At 46.1% G+C, this 19353-nt stretch overlaps 1 protein-coding gene across 2 annotated transcripts in view; it reads left to right on the top strand.

Annotated features, from left to right (window-relative positions):
• LOC147701323 (uncharacterized) overlaps nucleotides 1-11874 on the top strand; it is a 104689-nt gene extending 92815 nt beyond the window's left edge. Inside the window, exons 7-8 of one of the 2 annotated variants that reach the window (XM_086930039.1) lie at nucleotides 8176-8313; nucleotides 11438-11874. In XM_086930039.1, coding sequence (XP_086786165.1) covers nucleotides 8176-8313; nucleotides 11438-11528 — 229 coding nt within the window. In that variant the 3' untranslated portion in view covers nucleotides 11529-11874. The remainder of the gene's footprint in view (nucleotides 1-8175; nucleotides 8314-11437) is intronic. The other variant, XM_086930040.1, reaches the window with a different exon arrangement.
• The last annotated feature ends 7479 nt before the right edge of the window (nucleotides 11875-19353 follow it).

The raw sequence follows: 19353 nt of genomic DNA, 5'->3' as shown, positions 1-19353 counted from the left end.
CAGCTGGTTTTGAAAGGGGGGCCCCGCCTGACGGCCGGACCTCGGGCGATGTGTTTCCCAGATTCTCCTGGAGTGCCGTGCATGGGCCGATTCTAGCGTGAAGGTCTAGACGACCCTGAGGTGTGGTGGAGTAGGGGACGGCCTGTGCCACGTGGGGAGCCTGATATCAAGCGGATGGCTGCTGGACTCTTCGGCTTGGCACCCTGGCCTGGAAGTGTGAGGGGAAGGAGAGAGGATTGGACTGCACGCGCAACGGGGGTTGCGGACCGTGGCCCCTTAACCCCGATACTTATCCCTGAAACTCGTGCGTAACATTAGGACTGGCTGCACCATCAGAAATGCTATTGGGTGAGAGCTTTGCTGTGGCCGCAGGAGGCTTGATTCCTAGGTCTGAGACCGGTGGCGTGGTCTCCCGACGGAACTTGGAGTGAAGTCCAGAGGCGGCCTGGGTTAAGAGGAGGACCGGTGGCGCTGGCTGGGCAGCTTTAGGGGAAGTGAGTGAGTTGCTTGGCCCTGAGATGCGTGACTTGTGAGGCGCAAGGTGACCCCTTGAGCCTGGTACCAACTACTGCAGCGGTGGAGCTCCCCGAGACGATTTGTGGCGGCCCACCCCTGCGATTTGGGGCTATCTCTAACACGCCATTGGGAAGAGGAACAGTCGGTACCGACGCAATGGCTAACAGACAGCGCAAGGAGAAGCCCAGTAAGGATGGCCCCTTGAAGGGGACCCAGCAGGCGGCGTCTCCTGGTCCCAGCTCGTCTAAGCTGACAGACGGTGAGGCGCCCGCCACTAAGGCCTTTATGGTGGAACTTTTTGCTTTCATTAAGGAGGACATCTCTGAACTCCGTTCTCAGCTGGCTTCGGACCTTTGTGAGGTGAGGAGGGATGTGGATAGTATCAGAGAGTGGGTAGCTACCCTGGAGGATCACGACCTGAGTGTGGCGAACGATGTGCACCAACTACAGCAAGATGTGATCCGGCTCACTGAGCAGAACTTAGAACTCCAGACTCATGCGGAGGATTTGGAGAACCGGTCCCGCCGGAACAACATCCGCATCCGTGCTGTGCCCTGGGATGGGGAGGCTGGAGATCTCAAGGGATATGTAGAAGCACTCTTCTTGCAGGTCCTGGGCGACGAGGACATCAGCGAGATCAAGATGGACAGGGTCCACAGAGTCGGACTGCCGAGGCGAGGAGGGGCCCCTCCCCCTGACATTCTGATCTGCGTCCACGACTTCCAACTAAAAGAGCGCATACTTCGGAGGGCCCGGGAGACCCCGTCCTTGAAATTCTGAACCCACCGCCCCCATCTGTTTCAGAATTTGGCAGCATCGACGCTTCAGAAGAGACGTGAATTTCGCCCTGTGACTACCTACTTGTGTGAACAAAAAGTGTCTTATTCTTGGGGCCACCCCTTTCGCCTCATCTTCAGATGGCAAAATTGATTGGTTCAGGTCCGTTCCCTGCAGGCGGCCAGGGACATCTTGGGCATGGACAATGCTGCCCCTTCCCCGGGCGGTGGGAGTTCCCCGTCGAGGCGAGACGGCACTCCCAGTCTTGGCAGAGAGTGGGCCGGGACCCAGAGCCGAGGAGGCCTGATTGTGCGACCAGCATACAGGAGAGGGGCGCGGCGGTTGCCTCTGTGGCCTCAGTAACGGTGGCACCTTCGCAGGATAGCTCCGGGCAGCTTGAGCCCTGAGAGGACGTTTGAATGGCGCCGGAGGGGCACCTCTACATCAGGTACCGTGGGTAATTTTGTACTTTTGGGAAGACACCCCGGTCCGGGACTTTGGGGGCACACTTCATGGTGCCTCTTCCCCCACCCCCTGGGGGTATCTGCAGACGTCCACACACGGGGACTGTCGAGATCATTGTTACTGCTTGTTTTACTTTCCCTGTTTGATGCCTCTTACAGTTCTGCTGGTTTGGTGGTGGAACTCAGTTTTTTGGGGGGGAGGGAGTCGGGGGGGATTTGTTAAGGGGAGGGGGGGAGTAGGGGGGTAGTGGTGGTGACCGGGCTGTTTGGCTTGATGCTTTACTTGATTTATGGAATGTGAGGGGAGTGTCTTTGGAAAGTTTGTATTTGGCCCTCGAAGATCTGTGGGATTTCCTTTCTGATTGTAAGGTTCTAGGGATGCTACCTGGGAGGACCCCTGTTGTGCCGGAGAATGGGGAGAAGGGATGGATTTTGTGGCTGCGTGGGGTGGAACCCTGGTGCACTAGAGGGGTAAAGGGTGATGGACTGAAATGTGGTTCCTGTCATGGGGCTTTCTTGATTATCCTGACTGTAGTACACCAGCTCAGGTCGTCCAGTAGCGACCTAGGGAGGGAGGGACTGGGTGGTGCGAAGATAGCGGAGGTGGGGTCACTACTTTGTAATGCCTCTTAGCATTGGAACGTGGAATGTGAAAGGTCTGAATTCCCCGCAGAAACGTCAGAAGGTCTGGAAGTATGTGACTGATCACCAGCTAGATGTAGTGGACCTCCAGGAGACCCATTTGGCACGCAGAGATGAGCTCCGCCTTCTGCATAGACATTTCCCCCTTATTTATAGGTCATCCGCCTCCACGAAACACATGGGGGTGGCTCTTTTCTTCCGTGCGTCCCTGCACTTTCAGCGTATGGGTATGCGCAGCGATAAGGAGGGCCGTTGGCTGATGGTTGAAGGTCTGGTGCACGGCAGACAGTGCTCCTTTGTAGTAGTGTATGCTCCCAATGCGGGACAAAATAGCTTTCTCCAGGATCTGCTTCGGAGGGTGGAGGACTTTGTTGAGGGACACCTGTTTTTGTTAGGGGACTTCAATTTGGTATGGAATAGAGGCATGGACAGCTCTCATACTCAGAGAGCGGATACTGGCTTGTTCTCTACTGAAACTCAGCGGCTTGTGGGTGAATTGGGCTTGGTAGATGGGTGGCATTTTTTACACCCCCAATCCCGGGATTACATCTTCTTTTCACATGTCCACCACTCCTATTCCCGCCTAGACCACATCTTCTTGAGCCAAGCCCTCAGAGGCGAAGTCCGCGACTCTAGTATATTCCTGCTGTCTGTTTCTGATCATAGCCTGCTTGTGCTCGGGCTGCACTGGGCGGCGAACAGTGAAGGACAACGCAAGTGGTATTTCCCGGTCGCGCTGGTGCGTGATGACACCTCCTGTAAGGAGTTGGGAAGGCCATTCGGGAATTTTTTACTTTTAACCCTGTGTCCGACACATCTACATTCACTACCTGGGACGCCCTCAAGGCATCGGTGAGGGCCACTTGCCTGGCCCTTAACGCCAAACTCAACAAATTGAGGCGAAAGGGGCGAGAGGAGCTGGAATCAGCACTTGCTACTCTTGAGCAAGCTCACAAACTGAACCCTTCCAGATTGACCCTTCGCCCCTTGACGGCAGTTAGAGGGAAGTTGAGGGCCCATTCCAATAATAGAGCAGAGTTCACCCTGTTGAAACTACGGTGCCTCTCTTACTCCCAGGGAAACAAGGTGGGGAGACACCTGGCTCGGCAGCTTAGGGACAAAGGGGAAAGGGATTACGTAGGAGGTATCCAGGACGCGATGGGGGCCCTGCAACATCGAGACGAGAACAAAGCTGAACTCTTTGGACGCTTTTATGCCTCGCTCTATGCAGGAGATACCCTCGACTATGAGGACCAGCGGGCCTATCTAAGTGAGCTACCCATACCTCAGGTCTCTAACGAATGGAACAAACTTCTCGCCGCCCCAATCACCCGAGCTGAAGTGCTTGATGCTATTAAAAACCTGAAGCTCCATAAAGCGCCGGGGCCTGATGGCTATACCGATCATTTTTTATCAGACTTATGCGACCGAAGTGTGCGACTTTCTGGTCTCACTTTTTAATGAAATAGCTGAGTCTGGGGCAACATCGGGTTCAATGGCTGAAGCCGTGATCTCAATTATCCCTAAATCGTGGAAGGATCCGACTAAATGCTCTTCGTACCGCCCGATTGCCCTCCTTAACATTGACGCCAAGTTGTACTCCTCTATCATTGCAAGTCGGCTCCAAGATCTAATGCCGGCACTCATACATCCGGACCAATCTGGATTCATCAAGGGGCGTCAGACCCATGACAATACGAGAAGGGTTATTCATTTGATAGAGAAAGCTAACAGATTCCATATACCGGCAGTTCTAGTGGACCTTGATGCGGAAAAGGCTTCCGACCGCGTGGACTGGGGCTTCCTGTTCCACACCTTGGCTGCCTTTGGCTTCTCGGCTAAGTTCCTGATGATGATGAGAGCGAACTACAGCAACCCCCGCTCTAGAGTAGCGATCAACTGCCATCTATCTGCGTTTTTCTCGCACTCCCGTGGCACCAGACAGGACTGTCCCCTCTCCCCCCTGCTCTTCGCTCTGAGCATCGAGCCATTGGCGCTAGCGGTGCGAGAACACGAAGGCAGCACAAAATTTCCCTATTCGCTGATGACATTTTAATATCCATTATGGATCCGGCTCGCTCTCTACCACATGTTCAGAAGGTGTTATTGCGCTTCGAGGAGGTGGCCGGTTTCAGGGTTAACTACGATAAGTCTTATGTCCTCAACCTTACACTTTCCCCAGCGGAGGTGGACCGAGTGCAGCCACTCACTCCCCAACCCTGGGCCTCCAGCTCTATCCTGTATCTGGGGGTCTGGTTGACGCCCTCGGTGGGGAAATTTTATTCTGCAAACTTTCCCCCGTTTCTGGCGCAGACCCGGGCGGACTTGGATCGCTGGAAACCAAAATATATTTCGTGGCTGGGCAGGATTCACGCACTTAAAATGGTCCTCCTCCCCAAGTTTTTATACCTCCTTCCAAGCGCTTCCTATCCCACTAGATGTGGAATTATTCCGGTGCCTTAAAACCCAGATGCTCTGTTTTGTTTGGCAGGGGGACGGGCACGGTTCTCCTTTGCCACTCTGCGGCGGCCACGGGGGAGGGGGGGCGTGGGCCTCCTCGATATGCAATTGTACTACAAGGCCGCGCAGTTACGGGTCTTGGTGGAATGGTCCCAACAATGCTTGTAAAAACACTGGCTACATATGGACAGAAGCGTCGCAGGGAGATCAATCCGGGACCTAGCTTGGAAACCCAAGAGAGATAGACCCAAGAACGCTTACATCAGTACTCCCACCGGCACTACCCTGAAGGTTTGGGACACATTGTCTAATGATGAACGTTGGACTACGTTCCCGTCCCCCTTCACGCCCATACACTTTAACCCGGCCTTTCCACCGGCGTTGCAGGAGGGCCCATACAGGGTATGGAGAGAAGGGGGCTGTAGAGCTCTCACACACCTATTTCACGGTTACGCTCCGCTTACCTTTGATAACTGTATGAGGGACTATGGAGTCCCACCATCCGAGCGCTTCCATCATGTCCAGCTGCTCCATTGGGCTATGTCGCCTGAAGGCAACGACGCAGCCACGAGGCCTCCCTCTCCCTTCGAAGCCTTCATCTTCCGGACCACCACCATGAAGGGCGTTATTTCCTTTATTTATAATCTATTGCTTACCTCTGCTGTGTCGCCTCGTCCCCGCTATATGGGACATTGGGAGGAACTCCTAGGGCGGGACATCGCGGATGGGGAGTCGTCCGCCCTGTGGCGAGACATTACTGCGCATAATCATTCGCTGGAACTAAGGGATGCCCACCTTAAAACTCTCATGGACTGGTACTTGTACCCGGCCAAGCTACACTGCATTTTCCCGGCCTCCTCTGACAGATGTTGGAGGGGCTGTGGTCTACTGGGAGATTTCCGCCATATTTGGTGGGACTGCCCGGTCATCCGCCCATACTGGGAAGAGATCCTATCCCATATCAAGGGAATCCTCGGATACCCGGTAGCTGACTCAATGGCCCAAGTCCTGCTGGGTCTTCGGGACCCGAATCTCAAACATCAGACCCGTGCGGACAACCAGATCTTGTGGCTATGTTTAGGAGCTGCCAAACTCACTCTAGCAGTGGCCTGGAAGAAACCAGAGGCTCCGGCGATCTCCCTATGGCATGCAAGATTATGGAAATTGCTGAGCGTGGAACGAATCGTGGACATCTTCCTGGGAAACTTCAAAAACTTCCTATTTCGCTGGGGACCCCTGGTCCGCTTCCTTTCGAAGGGGTTACCATCTGCAGTATGCCCATCCACAGTACGAGCACTTCATCTCTTTCAGGTCTAACGGAGGAGTCAAGATAAATGAGTGTGTGTATGTTGTTGTCACCACCACTAGGGGGGGTGGGAGGGGTGGGGGGGTTTATGTTTTGTTGGTTACTTTTTGAGACACCCCCAAAGATGATGAGGCTCACCAGAATCCTATGCAATGAACTGCGGGTTTACGTACTGATATCCACCCTTGCAGGCCTTTCTCCCCAATGGGTGTTTGGAGCTGTGTTCTACTTCGTCCAGTATCTGAATTGCTCAATTGCTCCTATGCACAGCTTACGAGCTTATCGGTGGTAGCTATCTGGTACACGATGCCCTTGCTCTCTGCCTCTACTTATACCCCCTGCGTGGGGTGATGTGCGGGACTGTCGCTATTTTCTTCCTCTGTTCTTTCTAATAAAATAAAATAAAAACTTTTAAAAAAAAAATAGAAAATGGTTTAACGAATTTACCAATGTCCGTATTAAAATGGCTAAAAATGCTCACAGGGTTTTTAGATTCGGAGACAGACGTACCAGGGATATGCTTCCGATTTACCAAGCCAGATGTGTGTCAATTGCATTGTATGGGGCCGGAGTTTGGGGACACTGCTGTGATTATAGTTTGCAGATGGAGGAAAATTCTTTCCTTAATAAGCTGCTCTGTTTACCTACCTCCGCCCCAACTGAGCTGATCCATAGAAACTGGGGATTAACTACCTGATGGATTTATTATCCTTAAGGCCTGGTTAAAGGAGGAGACAGCTTTTAATACATCTGTTATAGAGCACTGGCTCGCCTTAGACAATTATTAAAAAATTCCCTGGTTAAAATATATTGTCGACTTTTTTGGGAAATCTTTGACATAAATATTATGGCCGATCCATGTGCTGCTACCACAATACCCAAAAGTGAGCTGAAGTCAACATTCTTAGCGCATAGAATGAGGAGGCATTCGTTAAAGACCGGGGTTCTGTCTTCCACTCTGTTTTACAATAGCCATATTGTTAATAAAGGTTACCCCTATATTTATGGAACAACATGAAAAAGGGAGTTCCCAATTATATAAAGGACCAAAGAATTCCAATAATAAATGGAAAGCGCCCACAGAACAGCTAAATATTTTTCAAATGTTGATTCTCTTATTTATTTTCATAGAAACATATATAAAGTTTAAATAATAGAGAGCAATACATACTTCATTTCATATAAATACATATCAAATAGTGCAACATCAGCCCAGGGACACGGAGAGCAATAAAAGATGGCACCCAAATCAATCACTCATTCTATCAACCACTGACTCATTCTCAAACCATTACATTCATAACAACTCAATCAACTACCACATTTCATCAGGCAAACGACAGAAGCCATGGTGACCAGACCATCCCATAGATTTGTACTTATTAGACTTAGGTTCGGGCTGGCACACCATCTGGTGGTATCGCCCCACCTGAAAAACTATCCGACCGGACCCTTTCCATGTGATGGTCTATCAAAGCAGAGCACCTTGCACTTTTTATTGATATGTAAACTTTATAAGAGTTTTCGTATTGACTATTTAAAACCTCTGTTTATCAAATATGGTTCACATACTATTAATGATGCAATGAAATTAATTTTTAATATGCAATCTGCAGATATATGCTTTTTTACTGCTACCTTTTTAAATCAATCAATTAATGCCAGGAAAAGTATGTTTTAAATTTTATGTCAGTATTTTTGTTAAATTCTGCAATACCTGTTGTCCTATGTGTCGCTCATGTGCTTTTATGGTCATTTTTATATGCACCGAATTGAATTAGTCTGTAAGTCAAACATTTTTCTCCCATTCCATTCAACTCAGGCAGCATGAAAGAAGCAATTTACATTCTCTCCATTTTTGCACTGGGGGAAGTCTTTACCTAGTATGCCTGTTAGATTTGTATGTTAAGCTCTAAAATGATCACAACAAGTATTCCAATGAATGGCGAGAGTGTGAGTCCCTGAAGAAAGGCAGAGTCTCACAGCCTGTAATGCCTCCATTTTCTGCAGAGTTACTAACATTGCGTCGGAGTGCTCGATGTCAGTTGCAGCACTGATGAGGTTCCTGGAGTCACTATTTATGTTCCAAAACCTATTTGTGGACGAGCCAGAGTATGCAAAAGAATTTCTTCAAAAGCTGCAACAAAGGTAAAGATCATTTCAAGTTATACAACGAAAAGGTTTTTTGCATGCACCACAGGACATTGTATAAAGAGAGAAGATGCATCTTTGCAATCATAGGTGTTCTAATTATCATGACACTAAAAAGAGAGTTTGTTCTTACTTATGGATCTCATGGGCTACAGGATGTGGATATTCTGTTTCTTTCTGCATTTTGCCCCAGCATAAACCCAACACTAGAATGCATATGTCCTTCATACAGAGTTTCAGGTCTAATCTGAGGTCACGGTTTATAAACAGTTTCAGGTATTACTAGGAGGGAGAGGGTGGCATGTTGCCCCATCTGTAAGTGTCCTGACCTCCTCTTTTGCTGTACCCTGGGAAAAACATACACTCCGCGGAGGCTGCTCCCCACTGAACAAAAGGGATGGTAACAGGATAATAACTATTGACAGTTATTATCCTGTTATTTTTCCTATACCTGTCAGTGGCTCTCAGGTGGGGAAGGGTGGGGTTGGCCAGAGCAGGGGAGGAGTGGTGTGCACTCCCTAAGGGCACATGAACTGTTTGACCGGCCCTCTTGGGCCGACCAAACAGTTCATGCACACTTTGCATGTTCGTACCAGCTGCATTACACCCCCATGTCAGTAAAATGCACAGGCTTCTTGTTCCAGTCTGAATAAAGATCCACAGTGCTCAGACCAATCACAACGCTGCATCATAGCGTTGTGATTGGATCACAGGAGCCTCTTTGCCGGGTGCTTCTTACTGCTGGCCAGGAGTCTGCAGGAAGATGACAGAGGAGGCAGGGGAGACGTTCCAGGTAAGTAGTTTTTATTTTTCGTTCCTTCCTTCGGCCCCTATCTCCTCCCCGCCTCACCACCCAGGTACGGTAGCAGCCGCTACTGCATACAATTGACTTTCACATTTTATTTATACTAACATTACGAAGAGTATTTGCTTTTTCTATCCAGTTGTATTTTACAATTTTTTCATGCAACATGTTTTTCGTGTATAGTGCGTACTTTGAAAGTAGTTGCTTCTGTATATCTGTGTGGATTCATATTTTGGGTGAGTTTTTATAATGGACCACAAATTAGATCTATGAAGCTCCCAGGGCAATTATTAGGTGTTCTAGTTGTAACTGAGATTCTATTCAAACCTGCATGAAGGAGCTATACAGCTGTTGGAACATTGATGGTGAAAGTTAAAGAAAATGCAGTGCATACATGTCAGTGGGTTTGCTGTGTGTGGGGAGTGGTAAGAAGGAGAGAGTGTAAAGAGGGTGCTAAATAAAAACAAGAAGAGGTATGTGATACGAAAATGGAAGGGTTCAGAAGATATCTGGAGAGAAAAGAATTGCGTCTAACCAAGAGATTGTAGAACAAAGTTGTGAGAAAAACAGTAGTGGCTGTCACACTTTGAAGACATCTAGCCCTTCCACAGATATTGTTGTGTAGTTCCTATATATCCTATACAGGATCTGTGCATTTTGATAACATAAACAGTGGGATTGGTGGCACACTGGTTCTGAGCACCCCCACTGTATATGTTAGCCTGTTTGTATCATCTAGCTCACAGTGCCACTAGAATCTACTCTTATCAGGGACAAAATAGTTTTTAGCAACCTCAGAACATGACACCCCTGATCCCTCAGAATAATAGAAACAATATAGTACCTTTCGCTTAGTCACTTCTGCTCACTTAGTTTGTCTTAGAGATACACCGAACAAACAGTCTGGGCGTTTCAATAAGAATTTATTGAACAGCTGTTATTCTAGTGTAGAATAGATGAGCTCTAACAACCATTAGACAGTAGCAGAGATATATGGTTAGCAGTACTATGAAAGTAAAGGGATGGTACAGTTCTACCATGTTGCAGTAATCATGAGTATTTAGAATTACATAGAATACATGATAATACGTATGTACTCCTACAATGCTTCCTTAACTAGATGTACCTAGCATCTGTGTAGGTCTTTTGCCAAGAATCCCTCTAGGATCTGGTCAACCCAATTACCTAAGAATGAGAGAATATGGAACCCCAGTCCTGTTCTCAAATTAGACACCATGCAAGGGATGTTATACTACTGCGAGCTGGAGCGCCTGCATGCAGGAACCTCAGCATCTCTGGTCAGTGTGTCAGCCGGGAAGTCACAGTCTCCTGTGTCCTTCTAAGCAAGACATCATGTATATATACCCATAAGTCTCCCTAGGGGTCCTACCTTGCTGTGTTACTGTGTCGGCCTAAAGGATGACATTGGGCCTTGACTTTATACAGAGATATTACACAGGAGATGGTAGTCCTGCTGTTCTTCCAGGAAACCTCATGCATAATGTATGAGAATCAAACTAGGAAAAACCTGTGTTCTGAGTGCAGTGTTTTATCTAGGTAAAGGATCAGTGCCTAAGAACTGTTATGTATATAACGTGGGGAAGAATAGGATATTGAATATCTATATGCACATATATTTTATTTTGGTATAGGCATTTCACTAGTATGGAATTGCAGGCATAGGGAAAAAGTTGAGCCGTTATGAAAGTGCACATTTTTTTTCTTTTTATTTCCACACACAGTCTTAACGGTCAATAACAAATAATCAAACAGTGAGCCCAATAATAGCAACTGGAGGAGATAAGCTATTTATAATTGCAGACCATATTTATTACAACGAATGTTAAATGAAATAAATTTTAAAGAGGTATCATAAGGAGATATCAGCCTAATGCAAAATGTTATTCTTAGGATAAATCTTGTAAATAATTCATTGCAGTGGGAAAACTAAGCAAAAAAACACTTTCAAATAATTCATTCAGACATGCGCCAGTGTACCAACATTGTCAAGAAAAGAGGTTAATGACTAACTGAATTAAAAAATTAAATAACGATGGAGTTGTGAAAAAGTAACCGACTGCACCAGTGATTGAAAGTGTCATTGCAATCACCATTCTAATTAGCATGAGTTATTGCTGTTACTGAGGAATGTAAGTAATATCCTCCTGTGTTGCAAAAGTCGAATTTAGCGGTGCACCCAGTTTCACTAGGCCTATTGTAATAGTCCACCCTTTAATTGATGAGTGAAATGGACAATGAGACGTTGTTAACAGTAACACAGAAGTTAAACTTTACCCTCTCAATTTCTGCCTGCAGGCTTTTGAAGATCATGGGTGTTTGTTCTTCAGACACAGAGTTAGAGGTCTGCAACAACTACTTCTGTGTCTTGGCCTGCAAGTCAGCCTGAGCAATGAATGGACAGGAGGATATGCTCTTCCATGATGCTGGTTTTGATATGCCTTGTAAATATATGTTGTAATGTAGTCCATTATTGTTTTTCATAATTGTCACAGCGTGTAAAATCTTGGCATAGTGCCTCAGATGTGAATTCTTGGCTTCCCCACTTTGCTTCATTTTGCATAGCCGAGGACCTGTCGAATTTGCAAAATCACTTTGATGAGCATGTGGACGTTAACATGGCATTACTGACATTTTTTCAATTGATTTGACATATTTTGCTTTGATTTAGCTTCAGACACATTTGCATTTTTAAGTTCTGTTTTCAAAATAAAATATTGTTGTGCCTTTTCTAAGCCCTTGGAGTTATGTGTCTTTTTAGGTTGAATTTCCGAGACTTCTTGTATATACTTTAGTATATACTTATATGTGTATGTACATTGTGGGCTCTGGAGATCATCCCTGGGACTTGTCTGCTTCCGCTGAGGGACTTTATTTTCTATTGAACTGCTTCTATTTAACACTCATGATAGAAAAAGACCAGCAGAGGTCAGTAAAATACCAGAAGTGCTTTCTGCTGATGGACTTTCTTTTTTAAAAATGTTCTCGCAACTGCCTCTATTTAACTTTCTTGATAGAAAACTACCAGCAGAGGTCAGTAAAATAACAGAATGACTTTAGATTCCAGTCCATAGGAATTGTCTTCCGCAAACACCTGTAGACAATATTTTTTTCAAATTTTGTATTTTCAGTGATATGACCACCCAAGGCCCTGATTTTATGTTAACAACAGAGCTTTGGACTATAACATTTCCCACTGAAAGGCAATATTGCTCTCCATGTGTTCCCATATCTCGTTTGTCACACAGTGTGGTGCTTACTTTCCCTGTTAAAGAACAGTAGATGTTTCCACGCACAGGCTAATGTGTTGCATAGCTAAATACATATACGATCCCAAAGGCGAGACCGATTGCATTGCAAATGGTTGTTTGGTGAAGTGCTGATTTATGAAGTGTGGACATGATCTCAAGATACTTTGTCCTGCAGTGTAAAAAAACACAAAACAACTGTTCTCTTGTGGAGAGGTTTCCTTTATACATATGGTGTAAGGCTTCAATGGTGAAGTTACCGATGGCCGTCTCATGTACTTTAAGAGATTTGGATTGATAATGAACCAATTACTTACCGGTAACCTTCATTATCCTTAGGACAGTCCTCCTCTTTATGCATGTTGTGCTGCTTTTAAAATAAATAGTAAGAAGTTAGTTTGTGGTCTCTGTCTGGAGGGGATGAACTCCCGAGTTAGAGCTATGACCAGGAAGACAGACATGGTGAGGTAACTTCCCTAAGGTCCAATTCCATCTTATGTAGCCTCCACTCCATCTTGGTCCATGGAGGTCACCATCTTCCTCAACTTAGACAATGGACACCCCCATATTCCCTGATTAATGTATAATCATTGCCATAGCTGCTTTTCCAAGCAGATGTCGTCAGACCTTATCTTTCTAAGAACTTTGATATAGTCAAGTTCTCCTATTAATGACATAGATATAATATCTAAGGCAACATTCATCTGGGTCAAATGTCTCATCCTCATCATCTCAAGATGTAGTAAAATCACAGATAGAATGTTTGAAAGTGATTTATTAGCAGTCATATGTAGGGACCTACCACTAGTAATAAGTCCACAAACACAAAAAAAAATTCAGTCAAGGTCCTAGTAAATTATTCGCTTGTTTAACCCTTGGTAGCTGGCTGCGAGCAGGTGGGCTTAAGTTAGATGTGTAAAGAGTTTAACCTCACCAATTTATTAGGTAAGACACAATACACAATAAATAAGAAACACCATTTCATACAAATAGGTTATATTTTTATGAACAGATGAACACCAAAACGACAAACATCTAATATAGGGAACCAGAGATATGAATTCTAAAAAACAAATGCCATACATGCTTAAAGACCCAAAGCATCAGTTTGGGACATCTGGTCATGCTTGACTAGGACAAAGTCAAAGTTTGAGGCTGACCATGGTAGAGCACAGGGTGTGTACACTAGTTGGGAGGCCTTGGTCAACATTTTGGGGCAGATTCCGATCCGGTAAAAAGCGCTCTGAATAGTCGTTCGGAGCGTTGTTCCCGTACAAATCATACCCTGCATCGTCCCCCGTACGTACGATGAAGTACGATTTGTACCAGGAGCTGGACTCCGTACAAATTGTACAGAGACCGTACGACTCTAATCTCCGTACGAGTCTCACTTGGAACCCGCTGTACATGACACCTGTGCGGTTCGCAGCAGCTTTTTCTGACCCGGCAAGGACTATTCATGTCTGTACGCACCGTACAACCCTTTTTCTACGGGAGCTGAAAACAGCCATAAAAGCAGAGTTCGCCCCGAAACAGGTACAGAACGGCCCCTCCCTGGGTACGGCACGTACCCTCCATGATCGCAGGGGTACGGCACGTACCCCTGTGATCATGAGGGGGTATGCGCCGTATACCCAGCGTACATGGGGTACGCATCGTACCCCATGTACGCTGGGTGTACGGCGCGTACCCCATGTACACTGGGTATATGGCGCGTACCCCCCATTATCGCAGGGGTACGCGCCATAACCCTGCGATCATCGGGGGTACGCGCCATACGGTGTGCATGTGTTTGCGAGCTTTTCCGTACGAATCGCCCTTACTTGACGTGGACCGTACGACTCACGTCCTGATACCCCAGTCTGGATCATACTTATCGGGTCGTACGGCATGTGTACGAGTTGTATGGAGATGGCTCCGGATGCGAGTCGTACAGACGGTAATTTTACCGGATCGGAATCGGGACCCTTATCTTCACACTTAGAAACTAAGAGGCTAATTTTCGAGTCAACAACCGCGGCTTCATCCAGCGTGAGCCCTCAGTCAATTCCTGGAAGCCTTGTCGACGAGGAAGCACTCTGGAGCTTCAGTGGAGCAGACCTGGATTTCAGATCAGGTCGCACTTTAATGTCGACGGCTTGACTCTCGTCGACAGGTCAGTCACCGTACGGAGCTTTTTACCAAGGTTGCTCCAAACTTCTGGAACTTATTCAAAAGTTCCTGTTGTGGGTTCAAAGTGTACAAAACACCAATCCAAAGGTCTAGAAGCTCTGAGTTGGTCCTTAGGAAGTTGGGACTATGTTTCCCACAATGCACCTAGCCAAATCCTTAAAAGGCCAATGGACACCCTCTAGATGGGTTTTTCTTGGTGAAGATGATGAAGGTGGAGCTCTTTTAACCTGTTGCTTTCAGGGAGTCAAGTCCTTCACTTTGTGGAGCAAGGAATTTGGCAAGGATCTTTTGTAGCTCTTTTGTACCTGTTGCTTTCACGGAATCCCTCCTTAATCGTTTTTGAAGCAAGGCAAAGTCCATAGGTTCATAGTTCAAATCAAATAAACTTTATTTGGTTTTACGTCGGAAAACCATAAAAGTTACACGAATGCAGGTGCATAAAAACAATAATACTTAAAAACATGATTGAAAAATCAGAACCTCTTATACGGTTTATAAAAAAGGACCCAATACCCACAAAGTAAAATGTATTCGGTCCTTAAAGTACAATGTACCAGAAAAGCATGACTTCCAATTGTGTTTAGATCAGTTAACTAATAAAACGTACCTAGATCATCCAATGTCTACACATCCATACAAGTCCTAGGTTTCACGGGAACTTTAAAAACCCTACTTTTAAAATAATACAGTCCTTCTTTCAGCAGTTGAAGATACATAAGGGCAGGACGGGCCTGTCTAAAGTTCATTCTTTTTAAGATGGGAACCAGAAAGTGCCTTCGGGGGGTTTCATACAATTTCCATAAAAACATAAAATGCAGCAGATCCTGCGGAGACTGTCCATCGCAGCCGCTGGGACCTAGCACTTGACCTCTGCAGTATCCCTTAAGCCTGGCTAACACAAGGTGGAAGAGGTTCATTCGAAACCTAGTTAACAAAAACTTCTCATGTGATGATAGAAACCCCATAAGATAAGGTTTAATTGTCAGAATTGTTTTGAACATTACATACGAACATTGGGTTTCAGCATCTTCTGCGCTTCCCTGTCCACTTTCCTTGAGGTTAAGAAGGCTACCCTATTTAATTCCACATCCTTCTTGACAATGGATTCAGGTTTACAAAATAAATCGCAGGGCCCTACCCCTTCCAAAATACTTTTAATGTACTTAAGCCAAGGGATTCATACACTCTCTTAAAATTAAATGGTTGAGAGTTAAATCTTTGTTCAGCCAGAACTTCAACCAAAAAACCAGGGGGCGCAGTGCAAGGACATCGCTTAAATAGGGAACACCCAATTCCTCATGGAGCGCTAGGTTAGAGGTTCTGCGCGGAATACACCATAGGAGCTTCAATAAATCATTCTCCGCCACCTGTAGGGAATCCGCAGCAGTATATCCCCAGATTACACTACCATAGTGTTGGGATTTGTGGTGCGTGCTCTGCATTCTCCATTGGAATGTTCCCTGCGTGGAACACACATGGAGGTTCTGGTCTCGGCAGTTGCTGCCGGGGAATTGCTGTGCCTGGATGCTAATAAACGCCCTACAACTTACCTGACATTTGGGCCCTCATCTTTTCATTGGCGACGATCGTTCCAGCTTCCAGTCTCCCCATCGACGGAGCAAGAAACAGCGTGTCTTCTTCACAGCCCTGGTGTCGCGGTATTCCTAAGTTGCTATTCCTGGCCGCTGGTTCTTCCTGGTTACTGCTGCTGTATTGGAGCTACTTCGAGCTCCGTGAGGTACTTTTGTCAGGCTGTGCTTCGTTTTGCAGGGTGTGTCAGCCCGCGCTACTGTGGTGTCCTGCAGTATCTGATGACGTTGCTCACTTACACGCTCCTGCCTGCCTGTGCCTGACCTGCACGGAACGTAAGGACGTTGCGTGCGGCCATTTTGGGAAATTCTTCGTAGCCTCGTTACCATGGCTACTTGATGCTTCTGTTTACCGCGCTGATGCGCACAGCCCTATTTTGTTGTGCTTGCCTCAATTCTTTCGCTGATGCGCACAGCAATCTCCCTCATGGTTATTAATTCACGTGCCTGCCTTAATTCTTTCGCTGATGCACACAGCAATATCCCTCATGATTATTAATTTATGCGTACAGCAGTTATGTCTGATTTTGGTTGTTGCCAGCATTATTTTCTTCACTGATGCGCACAGTAATTCTCATCATTCATGGAACTCTGGATTGTACGTGTTCTGTGTTATTTATTCACTAGTGCACACAGCTGTTTTAAATTCTGGTTTTCATACCTTATAATTTCCTCCACTGTGACTTGTTTTGGAGCTTATGTTTACATGCTGATTTGATATTCTTTTTGTACCTTTTGTACCGTACTGTGGGGCAGCAACTCGTGCATCTTTTCACATAGGTAGCTTTGGCCATGCTTTTGGTTTGATAGACTTTCAACATAGCTCCTGTTGGTTTCTTCCCTATTTTGCAGGAAAACTCAAAAATTGCCGCGTTTACCCAGGCCAGGTCCACCTTCTTCCTCGAAATTAAAGGACCCCACTTTAATTGGTCATCAAAGAGAACCCCTAAATTAGAAAATAGATTAGTACGTGGGATCTTGGTAGGGCCAAAACTAAATTGAAAACTCTTTTTGGGTTGCTGCCCCACTTTCATTACATAGGATTTGGAGTTATTTATTGCCAAGTCCTGATCAGTCATGGACCTAGAAAACACTGTTAAAAGAGATTGCAAACCCTTTGCAGTCCTCGATATAAGGACACAGCGTCTGCATATATCCGGATGGGAATACCACATTGCCCTACACAAGGGTCATCAACTCCAGTTGCTTTTAGTACGGTATCCAAAACATTGATTTAGAAATTAAACAGAAATGGAGCCAAAATGCATCCTTGCCTTACTCCCCTCTTAATCTCAGGGTCCCTAGTGACCCGCAGATCCTGAGAGAACCTGACATTAGCCTTGGTTGATTTATGAATGTCCTCTAGGAAATTAACAATACTGTTATCCACGCCAATTGCCCTCATGGACTGCCACAATTTAACCCTATTAACACAATCAAATGTGGAGAACAAGTCCATGAAGGCAAGGTGAATAGTGCCAGGGCGTGCAACAGTATATTTGCTCAGTATCATAAATAGATTAAGACACTGAGCAACAGTAGAACGTCCCGACCGTAAGCCATACTGGACATCCGACAGGATCTCATGCTGCTCCGCCCAAGTTGATAATCTCTGCAAAAGAATACAATCTACAACCTGTAACAATGGGTACTGTTCCTGTCACCCTTCTTTAAAACAGGGACTATGGTGTAAGAGGCCCAAGACAGAGGACAGCCATTCTTTGCCGCTGCGGTAAACACTGCCTCCACGGCCCATAACGGAGGGTTGGACATAAATAAATCCGGAGGAATCCCATCTGGACCTGGTGTTTTATTAGTGGATAGCCCTGTGATACCAGCCTCGACCTCAAAACATCAGTCAAACATAGATTTAAAGTGAAGCACCCACTCCTCCTCAGTGAAGTGTGAGTCTAAGGCTCCCCCACTTCCTGACCAAAGAGTGGTCGATTCACAACGTTCCAAAACCTGGAGCTGTTCCTGAGAGTGCTTGAATCAATCAGATCCCTCGACGCCTCCGCCTTCAGTGCACCCTTCCATCTGACCAGAGCTGACTTATATGCTTTACGAAAAACACATAGCTCGGTTTGAATTCTTGGTTTTGCTGACAGAGCTTCCCTCCGCTTCTTTGCTGCCTTAGAGCAATGAGAGTCAACCCATCTGGGGCCGTGGATAGCAGTTCTGCTCGCTGGGACACTTAAGATTTCACCAACTTTACGCGCTATTGATTTGTATGCACCAATAATCTCATTAGGGGAGGAATCTGCAGCTATGCATAGTGCTAACTCGGGGGCACAGGATACATTGACTTCACTGTAAAATTTATCTGGGGAAATCTAAGACTATTTAAGTCTCTTCTTGCCATCAGTCGGTCTCAGTGAACCCCTGGTTAAGGCATCACCAATTCGTACGGATAATGTCCCAACATGTGAACACATAGTGGGTTGTGGTCACTAAACTCCCTCTCCATAATATTAAAACATGAAATAAGGGTTGCAGAGAAGAAGAAATAAAAGGAAATCTACAAACGACCCCCTGCCACGTCCTTTAAAAGTTGGCACAGGGAATTTGGGTTACGGGGCATCAAAGCCACCATATCCACTTTGTTTATCTTATTATTCAACATGAATGATGTTCAAAGTGGCCCACGCAACCGGGCTTTCTGGAACTTCTTGGTTCAGTGGAGACAGTAACCGGGGTTTTTTTTTTTTCCTTCCCCGGTCCAATGATTATGCCTTAGAACTCCAAGAACCAGGCCCCCCTCACTTGGTTCCAAGGCTAGTTCAACTGGTTAAACACCAAGTTTGGAGTCACAACCCGCTTTCTCTTCGGGCCATCTCCTGCCGATTCTCATAAATCGCGTTTTCTGGAGCAGTGGAAAATTTGTACCCTAATTTAACACGCGCATGGCAGTTGGAGGCTGAATAAGAGGAGGGTCCAGGCAAATGAGGATAAAAAAAAAAGAAATTAAAAAAATGGAGAAAAAAAAATGAATGATGTTCAAAATGAAACCCCCCCATGCGGGGGCATCCCAACTCAGAAATACAGGATAGTATTGGGTTACCACAGGGATGTATGTGAAAATCACCAGAAACTAGGAGGTTATGTAGGATAGGGCCAATAGAGTGTCTTATAAATGCTCCCAAGGTGGTAATATTACAAGCGACATAAGGACAGGCCACTGAATTACAGAAGTTAATAAGGCCCC

The sequence above is a fragment of the Lissotriton vulgaris genome, chromosome 7 (assembly GCF_964263255.1).
Source record: "Lissotriton vulgaris chromosome 7, aLisVul1.2, whole genome shotgun sequence".
Classification (NCBI taxonomy): Eukaryota; Metazoa; Chordata; class Amphibia; order Caudata; family Salamandridae; genus Lissotriton; species Lissotriton vulgaris.
Note: the sequence above shows the minus strand (reverse complement) of the source record. Positions and strands in the feature narration are given on the sequence as shown.